This window comes from Pongo abelii, chromosome 1, assembly GCF_028885655.2.
Source record: "Pongo abelii isolate AG06213 chromosome 1, NHGRI_mPonAbe1-v2.0_pri, whole genome shotgun sequence".
NCBI classification, from domain to species: Eukaryota; Metazoa; Chordata; class Mammalia; order Primates; family Hominidae; genus Pongo; species Pongo abelii.
The window spans coordinates 45,269,651-45,284,508 of record NC_071985.2 but is presented as its reverse complement, the minus strand read 5'-3'; the positions used below and the strand labels follow the sequence as shown (position 1 = coordinate 45,284,508).

The following is a 14,858-nucleotide window of genomic DNA, read 5'->3' as shown; positions in this document are numbered from 1 at the left end:
TAGAGAAGAGGCAGGGCCTGGGTGAAGAAAAGGCAGAGGGAAGAAAAGAACAAGAACTCCCCAAGATCATCAGGTCAATCCTCCTGCCCCCGGGCAGACTGTTTCTAACCCACCCCAGGAAGAAAAGCCTCTTTCCTATCTAAAAATTCCTGAGCAGATTGCTCCCGCAGCGCCCACTCTTCTAATGCCTGAGTTATTTATATTTACACGTCTGTTTTTAAATCCTGCTGGGCACAGTGGCTCATGCCTGTAATCCCAGCAGTCTGGGAGGCTGAGGCAGGAGGATCACTTGAGCTCAGGAGTTAGAGACCAGCCCGGCCAACACAGGGAGACCCTATCTCTATAAAAAATACAAAAACTAGCCAGGCATGGTGGTTCATGACTGTGGTCCCAGCTACTCAGGAGGCTGAGGTGGGAGGATTGCTTGAGCCCGGGGCAGTCAAGGCTGCAGTGAGCTGTGACTGCGCCACTGCACTCCAAGCTGGGCAACAGAGCAAGACCCCATCCCAAGAGGAAAAAAAAATCCTTTCAGTCATAAAACACCTGTGTCTAACTGAAGTCTCCCAAGCTTCAGCTTTAGCTCCTTCCCCTGTGAGATGAACCTAAAGCATCCCATTATCTTCATCCTGAAACTTAGAGTCTGTTATCAGTGGCCAGAACCTTTGCTTTTGTCTCGAGGCCAACTCCTCATCTTTAGTCACATCCCAATCCCCGCCAGCTCAAGGGCCCTTCTTCACCTGGCTGTCCAAATTGAGCTGCTCCCAGAGGTCATCGTGCAGGGCAGAGACCTCAGACTCGAGGTGCTCATACTCTATGGTGCTGTTCGTCAGGGCCTACGGGGGAAAGAGGTGTTCACTGAGAAAGCCACCATCACCAAGGCATTCCTCCTTATCCTGCAATGGACCCTGGGGCCAGGGTACCAGAGGCATGAAGATCTGGGGAAGAGAGCATGGAGGGATGGAAGGAGAAGGGCACCAGGCTGAGACATTCTGGTGACAGCCAAACACTAGCCTTACAAGAGATGTAACAGCCCATCCCACCACCAACTAAAATAAAGAGAAAATGGAGAGGGATGATATCACTTCCATACCCTCCTATTCTCCCCAGATTAGCGGATAAAAAGTAGAGGGCATAGCCTGGGGAAAATGACAAGACCACATCTCTACAAATTACAAAAGTTAGCTGGGCATGGTGGCGCGCCCCTGTAGTCCTGGTGACTTGGGGGCTGAGGCAGGAGGATCACTTGAGCCCTGGAGGTCGAGATTGCAGTGAGCTGTGTTTGTGTCACTGCACTCCAGCCTGGGTGACACAGTGAGACCCTGTCATTAAAAAAAAAAAAAAAAAAATTTAAGTGGAGGTCAAAGAGAAAAAAGCCTGAAGGAGGATATTTGTTATCCGGAGGTTAGAGAGCTTCCTCCTTTCTGAGCCACACTTTCATGGGGCTTTTTCTGCTGCTTCTTGGAGCCATTCTCTAAGCAGTCTGTGTCGGAAGGTCTGCCCTTACCTGCTGGGAAGTAGTGACCAGGGCAGCAGCCTTTTTTTTTTTTTTGAGATGGAGTTTCACTCTTGTTGCCCAGGCTGGAGTGCAATGGTGCGATCTCGGCTCACGGCAACATCTGCCTCGTGGGTTCAAGCGATTCTCCTGCCTCAGTCTCCTGAGTATCTGGGACTACAGGCATGTGCCACCACGACCGGCTAACTTTGTATTTTTAGTAGAGACGGGGTTTCTCCATGTTGGTCAGGCTGGTCTCAAACTCCCAACCTCAGGTGATCCACCCGCCTTGGCCTCCCTAAGTGCTGGGATTATAGGCGTGAGCCACTGAGGCCAGCTGGCCGCAGCCTTTTTGCCAGTGCTTTGCTTCTCTGAGGGAGAAGACAGAAGTGGGCAGCAGAGGTGTTAGCACAGCCAAGGAAATAAGTAACTCACAACTTCATGCTGTCCCAAAGAAATCCAGGTACAGGTACAGTTTGTGGGAAATAAGCTCATTTCCTCGGTGGAGACTGGAATGAGCAGACTGGCTGACTTGCTATTTATTTGCAGGGCAATATTGAGGTCTTTGTTCATGCCCCTCTGCACGGGAGTACTCAGCTCTTGTCCTCTGAGGAAAACTGGACTAAGACAGCACAAGCTGGGAGGTGGTGGCCCTCCTGCCTAGTGCTGATGAGGTGGGGTGCACAAACCCCGCTCCCTAGGTTACCGTGGTCGCCTGAGACAGCTCCACGCGGATGTTGATGAGCTGGTTCTGCAGTGAATCCTTTTTGTGCCGCAGCTTTTCTGGGTAGGCGGGCTGGCTTCCAAACATCTCCAGCTCCTGGTGGGTCCCCATCAAGGCACTTTCCAGGCTCTCCTGAAGAAAGGCAGGGGAATGACATAAGCGCCCTGACAGCTACTCTCTGGGATTGAACAGCAGAGGACTGAGCCCTTAGAGGTTCAACAGGCAGCTGAGTGGAGGCTGTCCTTGCTTTGTCATGTTAGTCAGGTTGGAGACAGCAGCCCACAACCTTCTCCAAGCCAGCCTCGCCCATCTACCCCAGCTTAAAGCCACCCCCAGCTTCTCACCTTCTCAGCTCGGAGCTGCTGCACCAGCCGGTCCTGCTCCCTCACCACCTTGTTCTGCTCACACAATTTTCCCAGCAGCTTCTAGGGACCCAGAGAGTGGGGAAGGAGAGGGAGAAAGAAGGGGATGAAGGACATAGTTTGATGGCGACCTGGGAGTTACAGGCCTGGCCTCTGGATACCCCCTCCTTTCTCCTGCTGAGGAACCCTGGGCCTTCACCTTGCCCTTGGTAGCTCCTGAGAACAAGAAGATGGGTCTTCATCTTGGGACGTGAGGTATGCTTACTCTCTGAGGAAGTGAGTTGGGTTAAGAGGGCTGGGAGCCAAGTGTTAAACTCTGGCACTCCCATCCTTCCAAGGGTTGCAATCACAAAGGACTGAGGAGATGATGTGACCTCACCTCCTAGGCTGGACTGAAGAGGTGGGCCAGGTGTCAGAACAAGGAGTCTTGGAAAAGCAGTGAGCAATAGAAACTGTCCCTCAATCCCACAGAACCTTCTCCCTTCTCTCTCAAGATCCTGTTCTTCCCTCCTCCCTTCAAAGTCTCAGGATGGCTGATCCTCCCTCTGAGGTGTAGTCCTGTCAGGAAAGAACCTCTCCCAGTCTCACTGGGCAGATCCACTACCCAAGCAGGGCCAGTGGTGATGGGGAGCAGACAGGTGAGGCCAGAAAGAGGGCTCATGCTTTCCTAGTCCACACCTTTATTCATGCCATTCCTCAAATACCTGCTTTGCTCCTTTCTACTGAGTCAGATTTTACCCTCTGGGCCTTTTAACTTCAAGGCCTAACTCACATGCTGCTTGTTTTGTCCCTGACCTTTAGCCCACATGGCCTCACTTCCCTGCACCTGGCAGAACCTATTATGGCTCCTCTTCACTACATGAATACTGTGTTGCCACCTCCTGCTGCTACCTGGCACTTCCCACTTACCCTGAAGCTCCCTGAAGGCAGGGGCATAGCCGTATTCTCCTTTCTAGTTACCTGTAGGGACTAACGCCATGCTGGGCACAGAATAGACTGACTGATCTATCTCCCAACAAAGTCTGCATTCATGTTACAAGCAGATCTCACTGCTGTAGGCAAAAGGGCCGAGCGCTCAGTGGAGAAATGGATACAGCCAGCATGGGAGGGAAAGGTGAGTGGGTGGTAGATCAGAAAAGAAGGGGGATGAGGAGGAGGTAGGCAGAATCTTGTGGTGAGAGAAGACATGAATCAAAGGTATGAAGAGCCACCAGAAGGAGAGAGATGGATGGAGAGACAGCCCCCGCAGAGGAAGAGAGATGGATGGAGAGACTGCCCCCGCAGAGGACAGCAGCGGGAGGCTGGAGTGGAGGGAGGGAGCAGGGGGCACTGCTCTTACATCTGTGTCTTGCTCGTTTAACTTGTAGGTGTGGAGGCTTTCCCGGAACACTTCTGGGTACGGAGGGACCTGCAGGAACATGAAGCCGGTTACTGCAGCAGGGGCAGGATGAGGGTATGCAGGGATAGGAAGCTAACATCACAATCCCGCTGTGCTCCTGCCAGAGACCATGGTCCATCACCTCTGGTAGCTTCTGTTCCAGGGACCTGAGCTCATTCTACATCCCCTGGCTGGAAGCCTGGGATGGCCCGGCCTAACCCCATCCCAGTTGTCCTAGGCTGACTCCGGAGAGATCAGAACTCTGCTTGAGTCATGCTCTGTATTTCCTCTCCCCCAAGCACTAGGGTCTGCTGCCAAGAGCGACTGCAGGGTGTGCAGCTCCCAATGGCTTGTTGGTAACCACCATGAGAACATCAGTGAACTCCATGGCTGTCTGTGGGGATAAGACATAGGGGAATGGTTGGAATGAGCATTGGGAACAGTTGAAAATTATTGCCCTAGTAGACTAAACACCAGGGCTTGTGTCTAAACCAAAACTGGCAAGAATTCAGAAGCATCTCTGGGTCCAGCAAATGCTGCCTAGCCTGGATGCCACATCTGGTGACCACAGCACATTCTATACACCTTTGACATTAGATGGTTCCATTACACCCCTCATGCCTTTAACCCCAGTGATGTCTGTCAAGATATTACAAATATGAAATCGAAATCAGAACATTCAAGAGCAGAGTTGCGATCCCCAGCATGGCATGAGATGTTGGTGCTGGCTATTTTGATGGTTTGGGAAATGGGCCTTGGGTTTACCCATGAAAGTGAAGAATGGAGGTGACATAGTGGAATTAAGGAAGGAAGACCAGGCCAAGCCTGTGTCCAGGCAGATGAGCGGGTTGGGTGGCGTGAGCCTTATCCTAGATGGGCAACTCGACCATGCACAAGCAGCTGAAATGGCATTGGCAGGGACCATGCTGCCAGGCAGAGGTCTTACTTGCATGAAGAGTTGGGACCTGGGGGAGGAGTTTTCCACCATGCGGTTCACCATACTGATGAGAGTCTCGCTCTCACTCATCTGCAGCAGAGGAAGGAACGGACTATTCACACTCCGACCCACATGTAGGTATCTCCCCTTCACCCACCTGTGCTTGTTTCCCAGTAAACAGGGGAGGGCAGCTCCCCCAGCACCCTGAGCTTGCCCTCACTCCTTGCTCACCCCTAGTGACCTCTGTTTCAGGATCAGCATTGAAGCTGTCCTTGCAGAAAGGCCACGGAAGTGTCCGGGAGGCCACTGGGACTTTGCTGGAGGCACTGCAGAGGCCTCCCCAGGGTGCCTGGCTGTTGTCCCATCCGCATTGGCCACGGTTGTCATCTCCCTGCCCTGATCTCATTTCTCACACCACTTTTCACAAAGACCATAGAGGCAGTTGGAAGATTGATCTCCCCAAAGTTGAACTAAGTGAAACAACAAAAAAGGAAATCTAGGACCTGCTCTTTGGATGGGCCACCACAGATACAGAGGCCTGGCCCCTCTCCCTGCCCCTGCCCTCCCCACCCTCGGCTCTAGTGCAGAAAGTGCTAAACACGGTTTCCAGAGCTGGGCTGGCAGCATCCATGAGGATCTCAGATGACATTAGGGAGCAAACAAGGAGGCCAAAACAAGCAAGCCACATTAAAGGGACACCAGGGTTTCCAACACATTCTTTCTATTTCAAGAATCTTTAGGAACATGGAAGTGGAAAGACTATTTGCCAATTTAAAAAGAGAGAAATGGAAGAAAGGACGGGATGAGGAGGAAGAGGAAGGGAAAGGAGGGGTGGGAGAAAGGGCAGGCCAACAAATCAACCAGAAGTGCCATCATTTCCCCCACTGGTTCCAATGGGAAAGGACCAAAAAGTGAAGATATCAGGGAATGTCCTTGGCTGTGTCCCTTTAACTCCATTGTTCTACAGGGGAAGGCGGCAGAAGACAGAGGGGGTTGTGCAGGCAAAGCTTTCTGGAAGGGAAAGTGAATGAGGAAGGGAGGAAAGAGCCATATTAGGGAAGATTATCTGAGGTTCCTGTTCAGAGGGTCCCATGTGATTTTTCCGTCAACTCTCCAGTCTCAGTTGTACCCACACTGTCCTTTCTTCCTCTTACCCCTTTTAGGCAGCGGCCCAAATACAGCCTTGCTTCTACATGTTGTACGCAGGGCCAGGGCACCCACCACCCCATTTGCAGGGTCTGCAGCATTTCTAAAGGCTTTCCTAGGAACTGATTTTTCTACCTCTTTAGCCCTGGAATGCAAGGGCCTTGAGGGCCGGGAGCCATCCCTGCACGGTAACCTGTGGGTATCTCATTCCTTCCCCAACAAGCAGATCCAGAGCAGTAGAGGAAGCGAGCAGGAGTGTTCTCATCCTGGCCTGCTCCCGCCTGTGCTGCGGCTTTGGGGATCTTTCAGCACAGGTGGGTCTTACCTCTAGGAGGATTCTTGTGTGCTACCTTCTGTCTCTCCAAAATGTTAGATTTTGTAAGAAACCACCTAACCCAGTGCCTCACACATGGTAAGAAGTGCTCGTTGATATTTTTGAGTTTGGGAAAAACAAAATAATAACAGCAGCAAGTGGTGATTGTCACTCCTTGCGATGCCTGACAAAGAGCTCACATATGCACCCCCACTTGATTCTCCCAATACATCTGTGAGGTTGAAAGGAAAGGGCAGGTTCTACAATGCCCATTTTATGATTGAGAAAACAAAGCCCCAGAGAAACTAAGTGACTTTTTCAAGATTTAAAAAAAAAAAAACTTCCTTGTAAATGGCGGAGCTAGAACTAGAGCAGCAGTGTCTGACTATGCCCTGGACTCTTCTCATCATACAAGACTGCCTTTTAAGAGTACTACCCTTGGCCAGCTACAGTGGCTCACGCCTATAATCCTAGCACTTTGAGAGGCAGAGGTGAGAGGATCGCTTGAGGCTGGGAGTTTGAGACCAGCCTGGCCAACACAGTAGGACACCCATCTCTACAAAAAAATTTTTTTAATTAGCCAGGTGTGGTGGCTGCACACCTGTCTGTAGTCCTAGCTGCTCACGAGGCTGAGGTGGGAGGATCACTTGAGCCTGGGAGGTAGAAGTTGCAGTGAGCTAGGTTTGTGCCACTGTACTCTAGCCTAGGCAACAGAGTGAGATCCTGTCTCAAAACAAACAAACAAACAAACAAACAAAAGGAATAATACCCTTTATCCATGAGGGAGTCCTCTGGAAGGCTATTTCTGAAGCCCCCAGCCTAATGGCCCAGCCCCTCTGTGAGGGCAAAAGCCTGCAGGAAGGGACTCTGCTGTCTGCACTGAATGCTTGGACAGCTGGGCATTGTGGATGGAGTAGAAAGCCAATCACATGGGTGACAGGGAGGACAGCTTGCTCAGGAATCTGGAGGTGGGTGGGCCCTGAGCCCTGCTCCTCACCCCTGCAAGGCACTTTGGATCTTGCTTCCCATCAGCAGGATCCTGGACCTCCCGGCCCTGCTCCAAGTTGGAATCCTGGGATCTGTTCCCACATGGCCCAGAATGCTCATGGTGTGGACACAACGAGCTGCTTCTGGAGCTGGAATGCAATGGCCTCCAGGGCCAGGAGCCATCCCTGCTTATTGAACTGTGGACATTGGTGCTTCCTAGTGCCTGAGGCCTATTACAAAATTGAATTGCGACATCAACATGAAGCCCCGGTGAGATGGGTCACATGGCTTGTGACTAGAAGAACCAACAGTTGCAGCTATAGCATCTCAATTTAAATTTTTTTTTTTCTGTAACTTTAAGAGCATGAACTCATCCTAATGAGGTTTGATGGCAGCTTTGTCACACATTAGATGTTTCCTCGGTTGTAAACTGGGTCATAAGCTTGGAGTCACAGTCCAAGCTCGGCTGTTCACTGGCTGTGTGTTCTTGGCATGTTATTCAACCTCTCTGTGCTTTAGTTTCCTCAACTGTAAAATGGGGGTAATAACAGCATCCATCTTACAGGGTTATAGTGAAGATTAAATGAGTTAGAGATCTGAAAAGTGCTTAGAATAGTATGGGGCATGGAGGAGGCATCCAATTATTGTAGCTGTTGTTATTATTATTATTATTTCTACCCCTCCAGGCTGCCCCCACAGGACAGTGTTGTGTACTTCTAGGTCGTGGTTTGTAGCACAGATCTGAACTTAAGAGTGTGTGCTTATATAAATACCCAGCATATTGACCCCCAGCCTGTCTAAACTCAGTCTCACAGCTCCCTTAGCTTAAAAGACAAGAAAGGGTTAGAGCCCTGGAGCAGAGACCAGGCAGCCACTGCTTGCAGCTCATGGAACATTCACTGCCTCTTCAGCTTGCTCACCTGTAAAACTGGGTTGATAATACTCCCTCAGTTTGCACTGAATTCTCAGGAATGCACGTGCTGTTTATGCAAAAGGGCTTTTGGAGGAACTAATGAATACACTGAGTGAATATTACTTTAAAAATCATCCTAGGGAGGGTCTGTAGGCCTCAGTTTACCAATTATGGAGTTTAACAACAACCTATAAAATATGATAAGATGATTTCCCAGATTCAGGCTGAACTAAATCCCTAGCATTTTAGGCCCAGCCTAGAGCTCCCTCGACTCTGCGACTCCCTCCTCTCGCCAGAAAAAAATGCAAATTCCCACCTGCCCCCTGGGGGCAGTTCCATCTGAGCTGAGCACTGGAGAAATAAGAGGTGGCATTAATTATTCATGTGCCTACTTATTATGCTTCTTTCCCCAGGAAACTCCCAGCTGTCCTAAAGGGCTTTGAAGAGAAGGGGTGTGTAGGCGCAAACCAAAACATAAGCCACTTTGTTGTGTCCTGCTTGCACCAACAAAGGTTGTCAAATGGCTGGAAGATGAGGAGGTGGGGAGGAGTGGAGAGATGCGACAGGAAGGCAGTGGGATGGTAAGGGGGGCACCAGCTCTGCCTACCTGCTGATCCAAATACTCTAGGTTTCTTTGCAACTGAAGATCTAAAAGTTCATCCTACCCGGAGCCCGAGGCCCAGAGGCCAAACAGCAACACAAACAAACAGGAACACACAAAAGAAAACAATAAAAAAAGAAGCAAAGCAGTTAAGAGTTAGCGACAAGGACAAGGGGAGGCTTCTCCCTCTGCCCTTGAGGAGTTCTCAGGAAGGGAGGGGTTGAGGATGTGGGCAGGCAAAGTAGTTCTCTACTGGACACTCCAGGGAGAGGAGGGACACACGCAGGCCCCAGCGCCATCTCTCCTAGGTCTGCCTAGGCCTCCCTGGGAGAGGTGAGTGCCATCAGAGCAATTTAGGCAGCACTTGTTAGCAGCTGTTTCTGAGTTTTCTGGAAAAATCGGTTGTTTCTGGGTGCGTGTGTTTGCTGTGGGCAAGGCTTATACGCTGTGGACACTGGCAGAGTGAGAATCAGACAGAGAGGGGAAGGAGCAGCCGCCTAGCCTCCAGCCTGCCCAGCCCTCCTCCACCCTGGCCTCCTGGTACCATTATGGAAACGAGTCAGCAACAGGCTTTCTGGACAAGGATTCTGCCTGTTGGTCCCAGTGGTCCTCTCCAACCCTCCCAAGCGGAGCATCTCATCTAGGTCTCTAGGTGGTGGCAAAGTTCTCAGGAGAACAAATTCCAGGGAGAGACACAAGTAGAAAGAGGCAGAGAAAAAGGAGGAGATGCAATTCGGAAAATTTTTTCTCCCTCAATCATATCGCTTGTATCTCTCCCCAAAAGTGGCATTCCAGGCAAAGGACAAACATGAAATAACTATGCTTCAGGGGGAAAAATTTAGAAGATCTTGCTTCTTGTTAGGAGCTCTGGCCTGATTTTTCCTGCCTAGGCCCCTTCTCCTGCATGCTGCAGAAGAGAGGGACCAGGATATTACATGCGCCCAGATCTCATCCCTCCTCCACGGCCTGTGTCACAGAGGAGAAGGGCTTATTGGCACCAAACTTGATACTGGGGCTAGAGTCTTGGCTGGGAGGGAGGAGGTATCCAGAGGCTGCTAAAAACCAGCCAGGCCAGGCACTAGGCACAGAGCGTCCCTGGAGTCCGCCCCAGTTTAGCTCCACCCTGAGTAGAGCATGGTGCGGGGAGGCCCTGAGGCAGGTGGAGGGGAGAAAGGACGTACCATCTTATCGTGGACCGTGGGGGATGGTGGGTAGTTGTAGGGGAACAGTCCTGCAGGGACTGGCCGCCTGTCTCCCAGGTAATCATACTGGAAGAGAAAGGGATCGCAGAGGTGAGGGGTCTGGCTGGGACACGGAGTTCCCCACCAGCTGAAGCTCGAGGTTAGAGGTATTTGTGTTCAGTCCCAGAGCAGATCCCAAACTGAAATGGACAGCAGCCCCCCTTGCAATGATCTGTCCAGGTCCTCAAGATTTGAAAAGACAGAACCCTCTCTGCCCTCTTATATGACGGCACGGTTTCTGGCACAACTTGGGAGCATGTACAGAAAGCAATGTTCCCACTCAAGAGGCAAAGCCATCCCCAAGACAGCTCTCCTACAGACGGAACCACAGGCCAGGGGCTACCCTGGGCAGCACTGCTGGTCCTGCAGACACACAGCCCAGTGGCCCCGTGGCCCAGATGCTCTCACATCTCTGCCTTTTCTCAATAGATGGTCTTAGGCTTCTGGGGACCTCAGGGGATGAGGAAGGAAGGGCAGGCTGGTGGCTCACCTTGGGGGAGCTGATGGATCGCCTCATCACATAGGCAGCAGGGTCAGCATAGATGTCCTCACTGCGAGGTGGCAGCCGCTCAAAACGGGCACTGGGTGAGCGGACAGGGGAGTAAATGCGGGCACGGCTGTAGGAGCCCTGGCTGGGTGAGCGGGGCACAGAGTGGGAGCGGGGCTGCAGGGACAGGCGGCGCAGGGAGCTAGAGGCGGCATCCAGCTCATCATAATAGACTGGCTGCCGGGAGGGGCTTGGGATCCAGACGGTGGCATCCTGCCGCCCGTAGCTGGCGGGCTCCTTCCACTCTCGCAGTTGGTAGGCAGGGCCACCCCCATTGCGGAAGGCATGGCGCTTGTCCTCCAGGGCCCAGGGCGGGCTGATCCGATCATAGGCTGGCATGGAACAGATGCTCTCCGGCCGCACCCCTGGCGGGTAGTACTGGTAATCATCGGGGTACTGGGAGGAGTAGGGACCATAGCACTCAGGGACCCTGCGAGACACAGGGTAGAACCTAGAGGGACTGAGAGAGAGAGGACATTGTAAGGAAGGCAGACAACACGGGCACCCCTCCACCCACCCCAGCCCCACCTCCAGGTCCCCCAGCCTAGAGCAGGGTGCTTGAATAGGTACACAGGGGCTGAGGTTTATTCCAGAGATGAGGGAAAGACTCCTGTCCTCACAGCCCCCTTCCTCAACCAGCTCCCCAAGGCTGGACACTGCACCATTCAGAGCTTCAATCTTTGTCTCTTTAAAATGACATATCCCTAGGAAGAAACGTGAAGGCTTATCAGCCATCTCCATCTCAGCATGAACCAGTTTATCAGATCTTTTCTGAGAGAGGCAAATAGAAGAAAGTCTACCAGGCATCTGAAGGAGGGCAACGTAGGAGGGATGAAAGAAAGGGCGGCGTCCTGATCTATTTTATATTATTTTAGAGATGAGGTCCATTAGAGATTTAGAGATGAGGACCCCATTTAGAGATAAGGTCCATTTTATATTATTTTAGAGATGAGGTCCATTCTGTCACCAGCCTGGAGTACAGTGGGGCCATCAAGTCTCACTGCAGCCTTGAACTCCTGGGCTCAAGCAATCCTCCCACATCCACGTGTAGAGTAGTAACTGGGACCACAGGTGTGAGCCACCATGCCCAGCTTCCTGACTGTATGATCTTGTCAAGGACAGAACCAGTAGGTTCTTGGGACTCATCCCAAGTGGTTCTCCCCAGAGCAGGCCTGATGCTCCCAGGCACCAGACCACCAGCAATGCGCAGCCGCTCAGGCCACTAGAGGGCAGGTTCCTCCAGGGCCCCATGGCCTTCCTGAAGCTGTGGCCTGCAGTCCCTGGAGCTGCCCAAATCCCCAGGGAAGGAGCCTGCAGCCCGTTTGCCCTGAGGGACACCATTGGGCCCAATAAATGTCCCCAGATATTTCAAAGCCAGTCATTGGATAAAAGAGTAAATGGTCATAGATGGCCATGTTGGGACCAATGAGCTACTTTGTTTTGTTTTTTAACTTCATATAAATCATGGCTTTAAAACAATTAGAGCTGTTCAAAAATGGAATGAGTTGGTCTGGCAGTTAGTGAGTCTCAAGTGGGTGGAGCACTGGAGGAGAGGATGTTGTAGGAGGGCTCATAGCTTGGATGGATGCATGACTATAACAACTTCAGGCCCCCTCCTGAAGCCTGCTGTGTTCTGGGCTCCCCAGCACGCCATGGAGAGGCACTGGGGCGCTCCGTCCCTTCTTCTGAAGGAAGCAGACAGAGAAACCAAGAATCAGGGACAGCAGCCAGACTCTAATGGTGGAGCCACGGGACAGGCAGGATTTGGGCAAGCCAGGAAGCATGGGATTTGCTTGGTTTCCCAACTCAGCCTGCTTCCAGAAGGTTTCCAACAGGGGATGCCTTGTGGGCTGTGACCCCACTCGCACGCTCTAGCCATAACACCGTATCAGCCCCACCCCAGCCGCCAGCATGCCTCACCTCCGAAGGTCTTCAGGCGGGGGTACCCCCCGGCGCAGGTTCACCCACTGCTGAAGCTGGTTCATGGAGCTCTTGCGCTGGGCAATTTTGTCAGGGTTGGTGCGTGGTGGGAAACTCCGCCGGTGTCCCCCAGTCTCTCCATCCTGAGGCGGGAAAGCTGTGCTCCCTGGCCGGCTTGGGGAGTGGTACTGCCAGCCATTGGGCTGGGCAGGCTGTTCCCCACCCCCTGGCACTCTTGGGCCCTCGGGGTAAGGGCTGCCTGGCTCTGAGGCTGGCTCTGGTCCAGCTGGGAGGCCATTGGCTTTCACCAGAGGCTCTTTCTTGACTTCTGGCCTCTCGGGCCTTCTCTCTGCCTTCTCACAGCCTCGGCCATCACCCTCCCCTCGAGTCTTGGCCTCTGGCTCAGGCTTGGGGAGGCTGTTGTGGGGCGGCTGCTGGTGGTGCTTGCTGGGTGGGATGTTCTCCGAGTCTGGCTTCTCATGGCTGCAGAATGCCAAGGGAGATGCTGTCAGTGACTCTAGCCCAGCATGGAGTGGGGCAGGGGGTGCCAGACTGGGAAGGAGAAGAGGAGTGGGGAGGGATGGGCAGGGAGGTGGCTGGAACCAGGATTCTATGAATTCCAATTATGCTTCCTAAGTCCCACCTCTTCATCTTCTCACTCCAGCCTGGGAAATTATTATACAACCTAACCCGCCCCTGCCCACACCTGCTGTGTTAACTCTGCCCCCCATGTCTTCTCTGCAGGTCATTCTCCACCCCACTCCCCTCTGCCAGTCTGCTTTGAGCCCAGCCTTCAAGCTATGGCATGACTAACCTCACCTAGTCTTGGTCCTCTCTGCAATCTCTCCCTGACCCAGCTCCCCAAACTGGGTTTGCACTCACATCAGTAACTGTCCTTGATACTCCAGCGACAAAGGCTTGTCACGGGGCAGCTGTCTTTCCTATAGAAAGTTACTTAACTGCCAAGAGTCTTGGGCTCCTCATCAGCAGAATGGGCATAACAATAGCTCCCCTCCTAGGACTGCTGTGAGATAAAACATGGCGGGCACCAGGAGCAGAAGTTTCTGCTTTCAAACTCACAAGCACATAAACACGCTAGTTCCCTTCTCCAAAACACATTTCTTCCAGGACTGACTTTCCGTGAGAATACAGGCCCCACAAGGGTAGGAACGTGGCAGACTTTCTTCCCCTGTGTTCCTAGCACCCACTACAGTGCCTTATACACGTTTATATTTACAGTAAGTATTTGTGAAACGAATGAATGAACTCTTGGAATTATGCCCCTTGGTTGAAGCGAAGATGGAAATTTGTGACAATTTTCCCCCTACAGCTTCCCAAACTCCACACATTCAAGTGGGATTGTTGAAACATTGCTTGGTAAACATTTCTAAGATATGTGGACTTGGAGTCTACACAGTGAAGCCCCCTTTTCCTGGATCCCCCTTAGCACCTAACTCAAGACTCCACATCCAGTTAAGGGAGAGACAGACGCTGAGACCGCGGGTGATGGCGGGCGATGGGAGAGGCCATATGTTAAGAGTTTACTGCATGTTGAGTGTTTTACACGCACTCTGTGTAGGCCTCACAACAGCCCTATGAGGTAGAGTTATATTTGCTGGTTTTTGAGCAGAGGAACCTCGGGTTCAGAGAGCATGAGTCCCTTGCACTGAGGTCACGCTGCAGCCAAGTGGACAAGGTGTGATTCAACCCTGAGTTTATTTTCCTCCAAAGGCGGTGTGCTTAACACACACAGCCGAGAAAAACCAGCAAATGACCCTGACCTCTGGCTCCTGGCCAGGCCCTAACGGAACCTGGCTTTTCTCTTGGCCTCCCACAGCTCAGAGAGAAGAGGAGGAGCTGACTAGGGGAAGAGAGACTTCAGGCTCTGAAATCACTCAGCCAGGCCTCCCGCCTGGATGCAAGGAGATGGCTCACACATTCTCCAGGGCTTCAAGCAGGCACACTGGGATTAGCAATGGCCCAGAGCTGGGTGTGTCTTCCATTCCCCTCTTTATTCTTCCTGCACCCCCACACTCAATTCCCTGGCACTCACCTGTGCCGCACAGCTTGGGGCACTGACTTCTGGGCTGGAGGGATCTGTACTCGAGCAGCCTCCCCCATGGCCTGGATCCAGGCCTCTTGCTCCTCCGGGCTCTCAGCACTGAAGAAGTAGGTGCGGACCCCGGCATGCTCGGCCTGTGGGGAGAGGCAGCGCGTGGAGCTGGCCTCAGCCTCATCCACCCAGCACACAGTCACCTGTTGGGAGAAGACACCAACACCCACAGAATGGGCAGTCA

The 14,858-nt window shown here is 52.4% G+C and overlaps 1 protein-coding gene across 47 annotated transcripts in view; it reads right to left on the bottom strand.

The window, feature by feature from the left end:
• The window catches only part of PLEKHA6 (pleckstrin homology domain containing A6), a 157,397-nt gene that overhangs the window by 25,742 nt on the left and 116,797 nt on the right, over nt 1–14,858 (bottom strand). For 20 of the 47 annotated variants that reach the window (XR_008510484.2, XR_008510486.2, XR_008510476.2 and 17 more), the window contains 10 exons: nt 14,615–14,817; nt 12,562–13,044; nt 10,585–11,101; nt 10,035–10,121; nt 8,860–8,913; nt 4,903–4,983; nt 3,918–3,986; nt 2,561–2,641; nt 2,199–2,348; nt 738–833 (listed from right to left, as the gene is read on the bottom strand). Coding sequence is in view for 38 of the 47 variants with exons in the window: in XM_054522426.2 (XP_054378401.1) it covers nt 738–833; nt 2,199–2,348; nt 2,561–2,641; nt 3,918–3,986; nt 4,903–4,983; nt 8,860–8,913; nt 10,035–10,121; nt 10,585–11,101; nt 12,562–13,044; nt 14,615–14,817 (1,821 nt within the window). In the remaining 9 variants the exon portion in view is untranslated. The remainder of the gene's footprint in view (nt 1–737; nt 834–2,198; nt 2,349–2,560; nt 2,642–3,917; nt 3,987–4,902; nt 4,984–8,859; nt 8,914–10,034; nt 10,122–10,584; nt 11,102–12,561; nt 13,045–14,614; nt 14,818–14,858) is intronic. The other 27 variants (XR_008510512.2, XM_054522502.2, XM_054522457.2 and 24 more) reach the window with 9 other exon arrangements.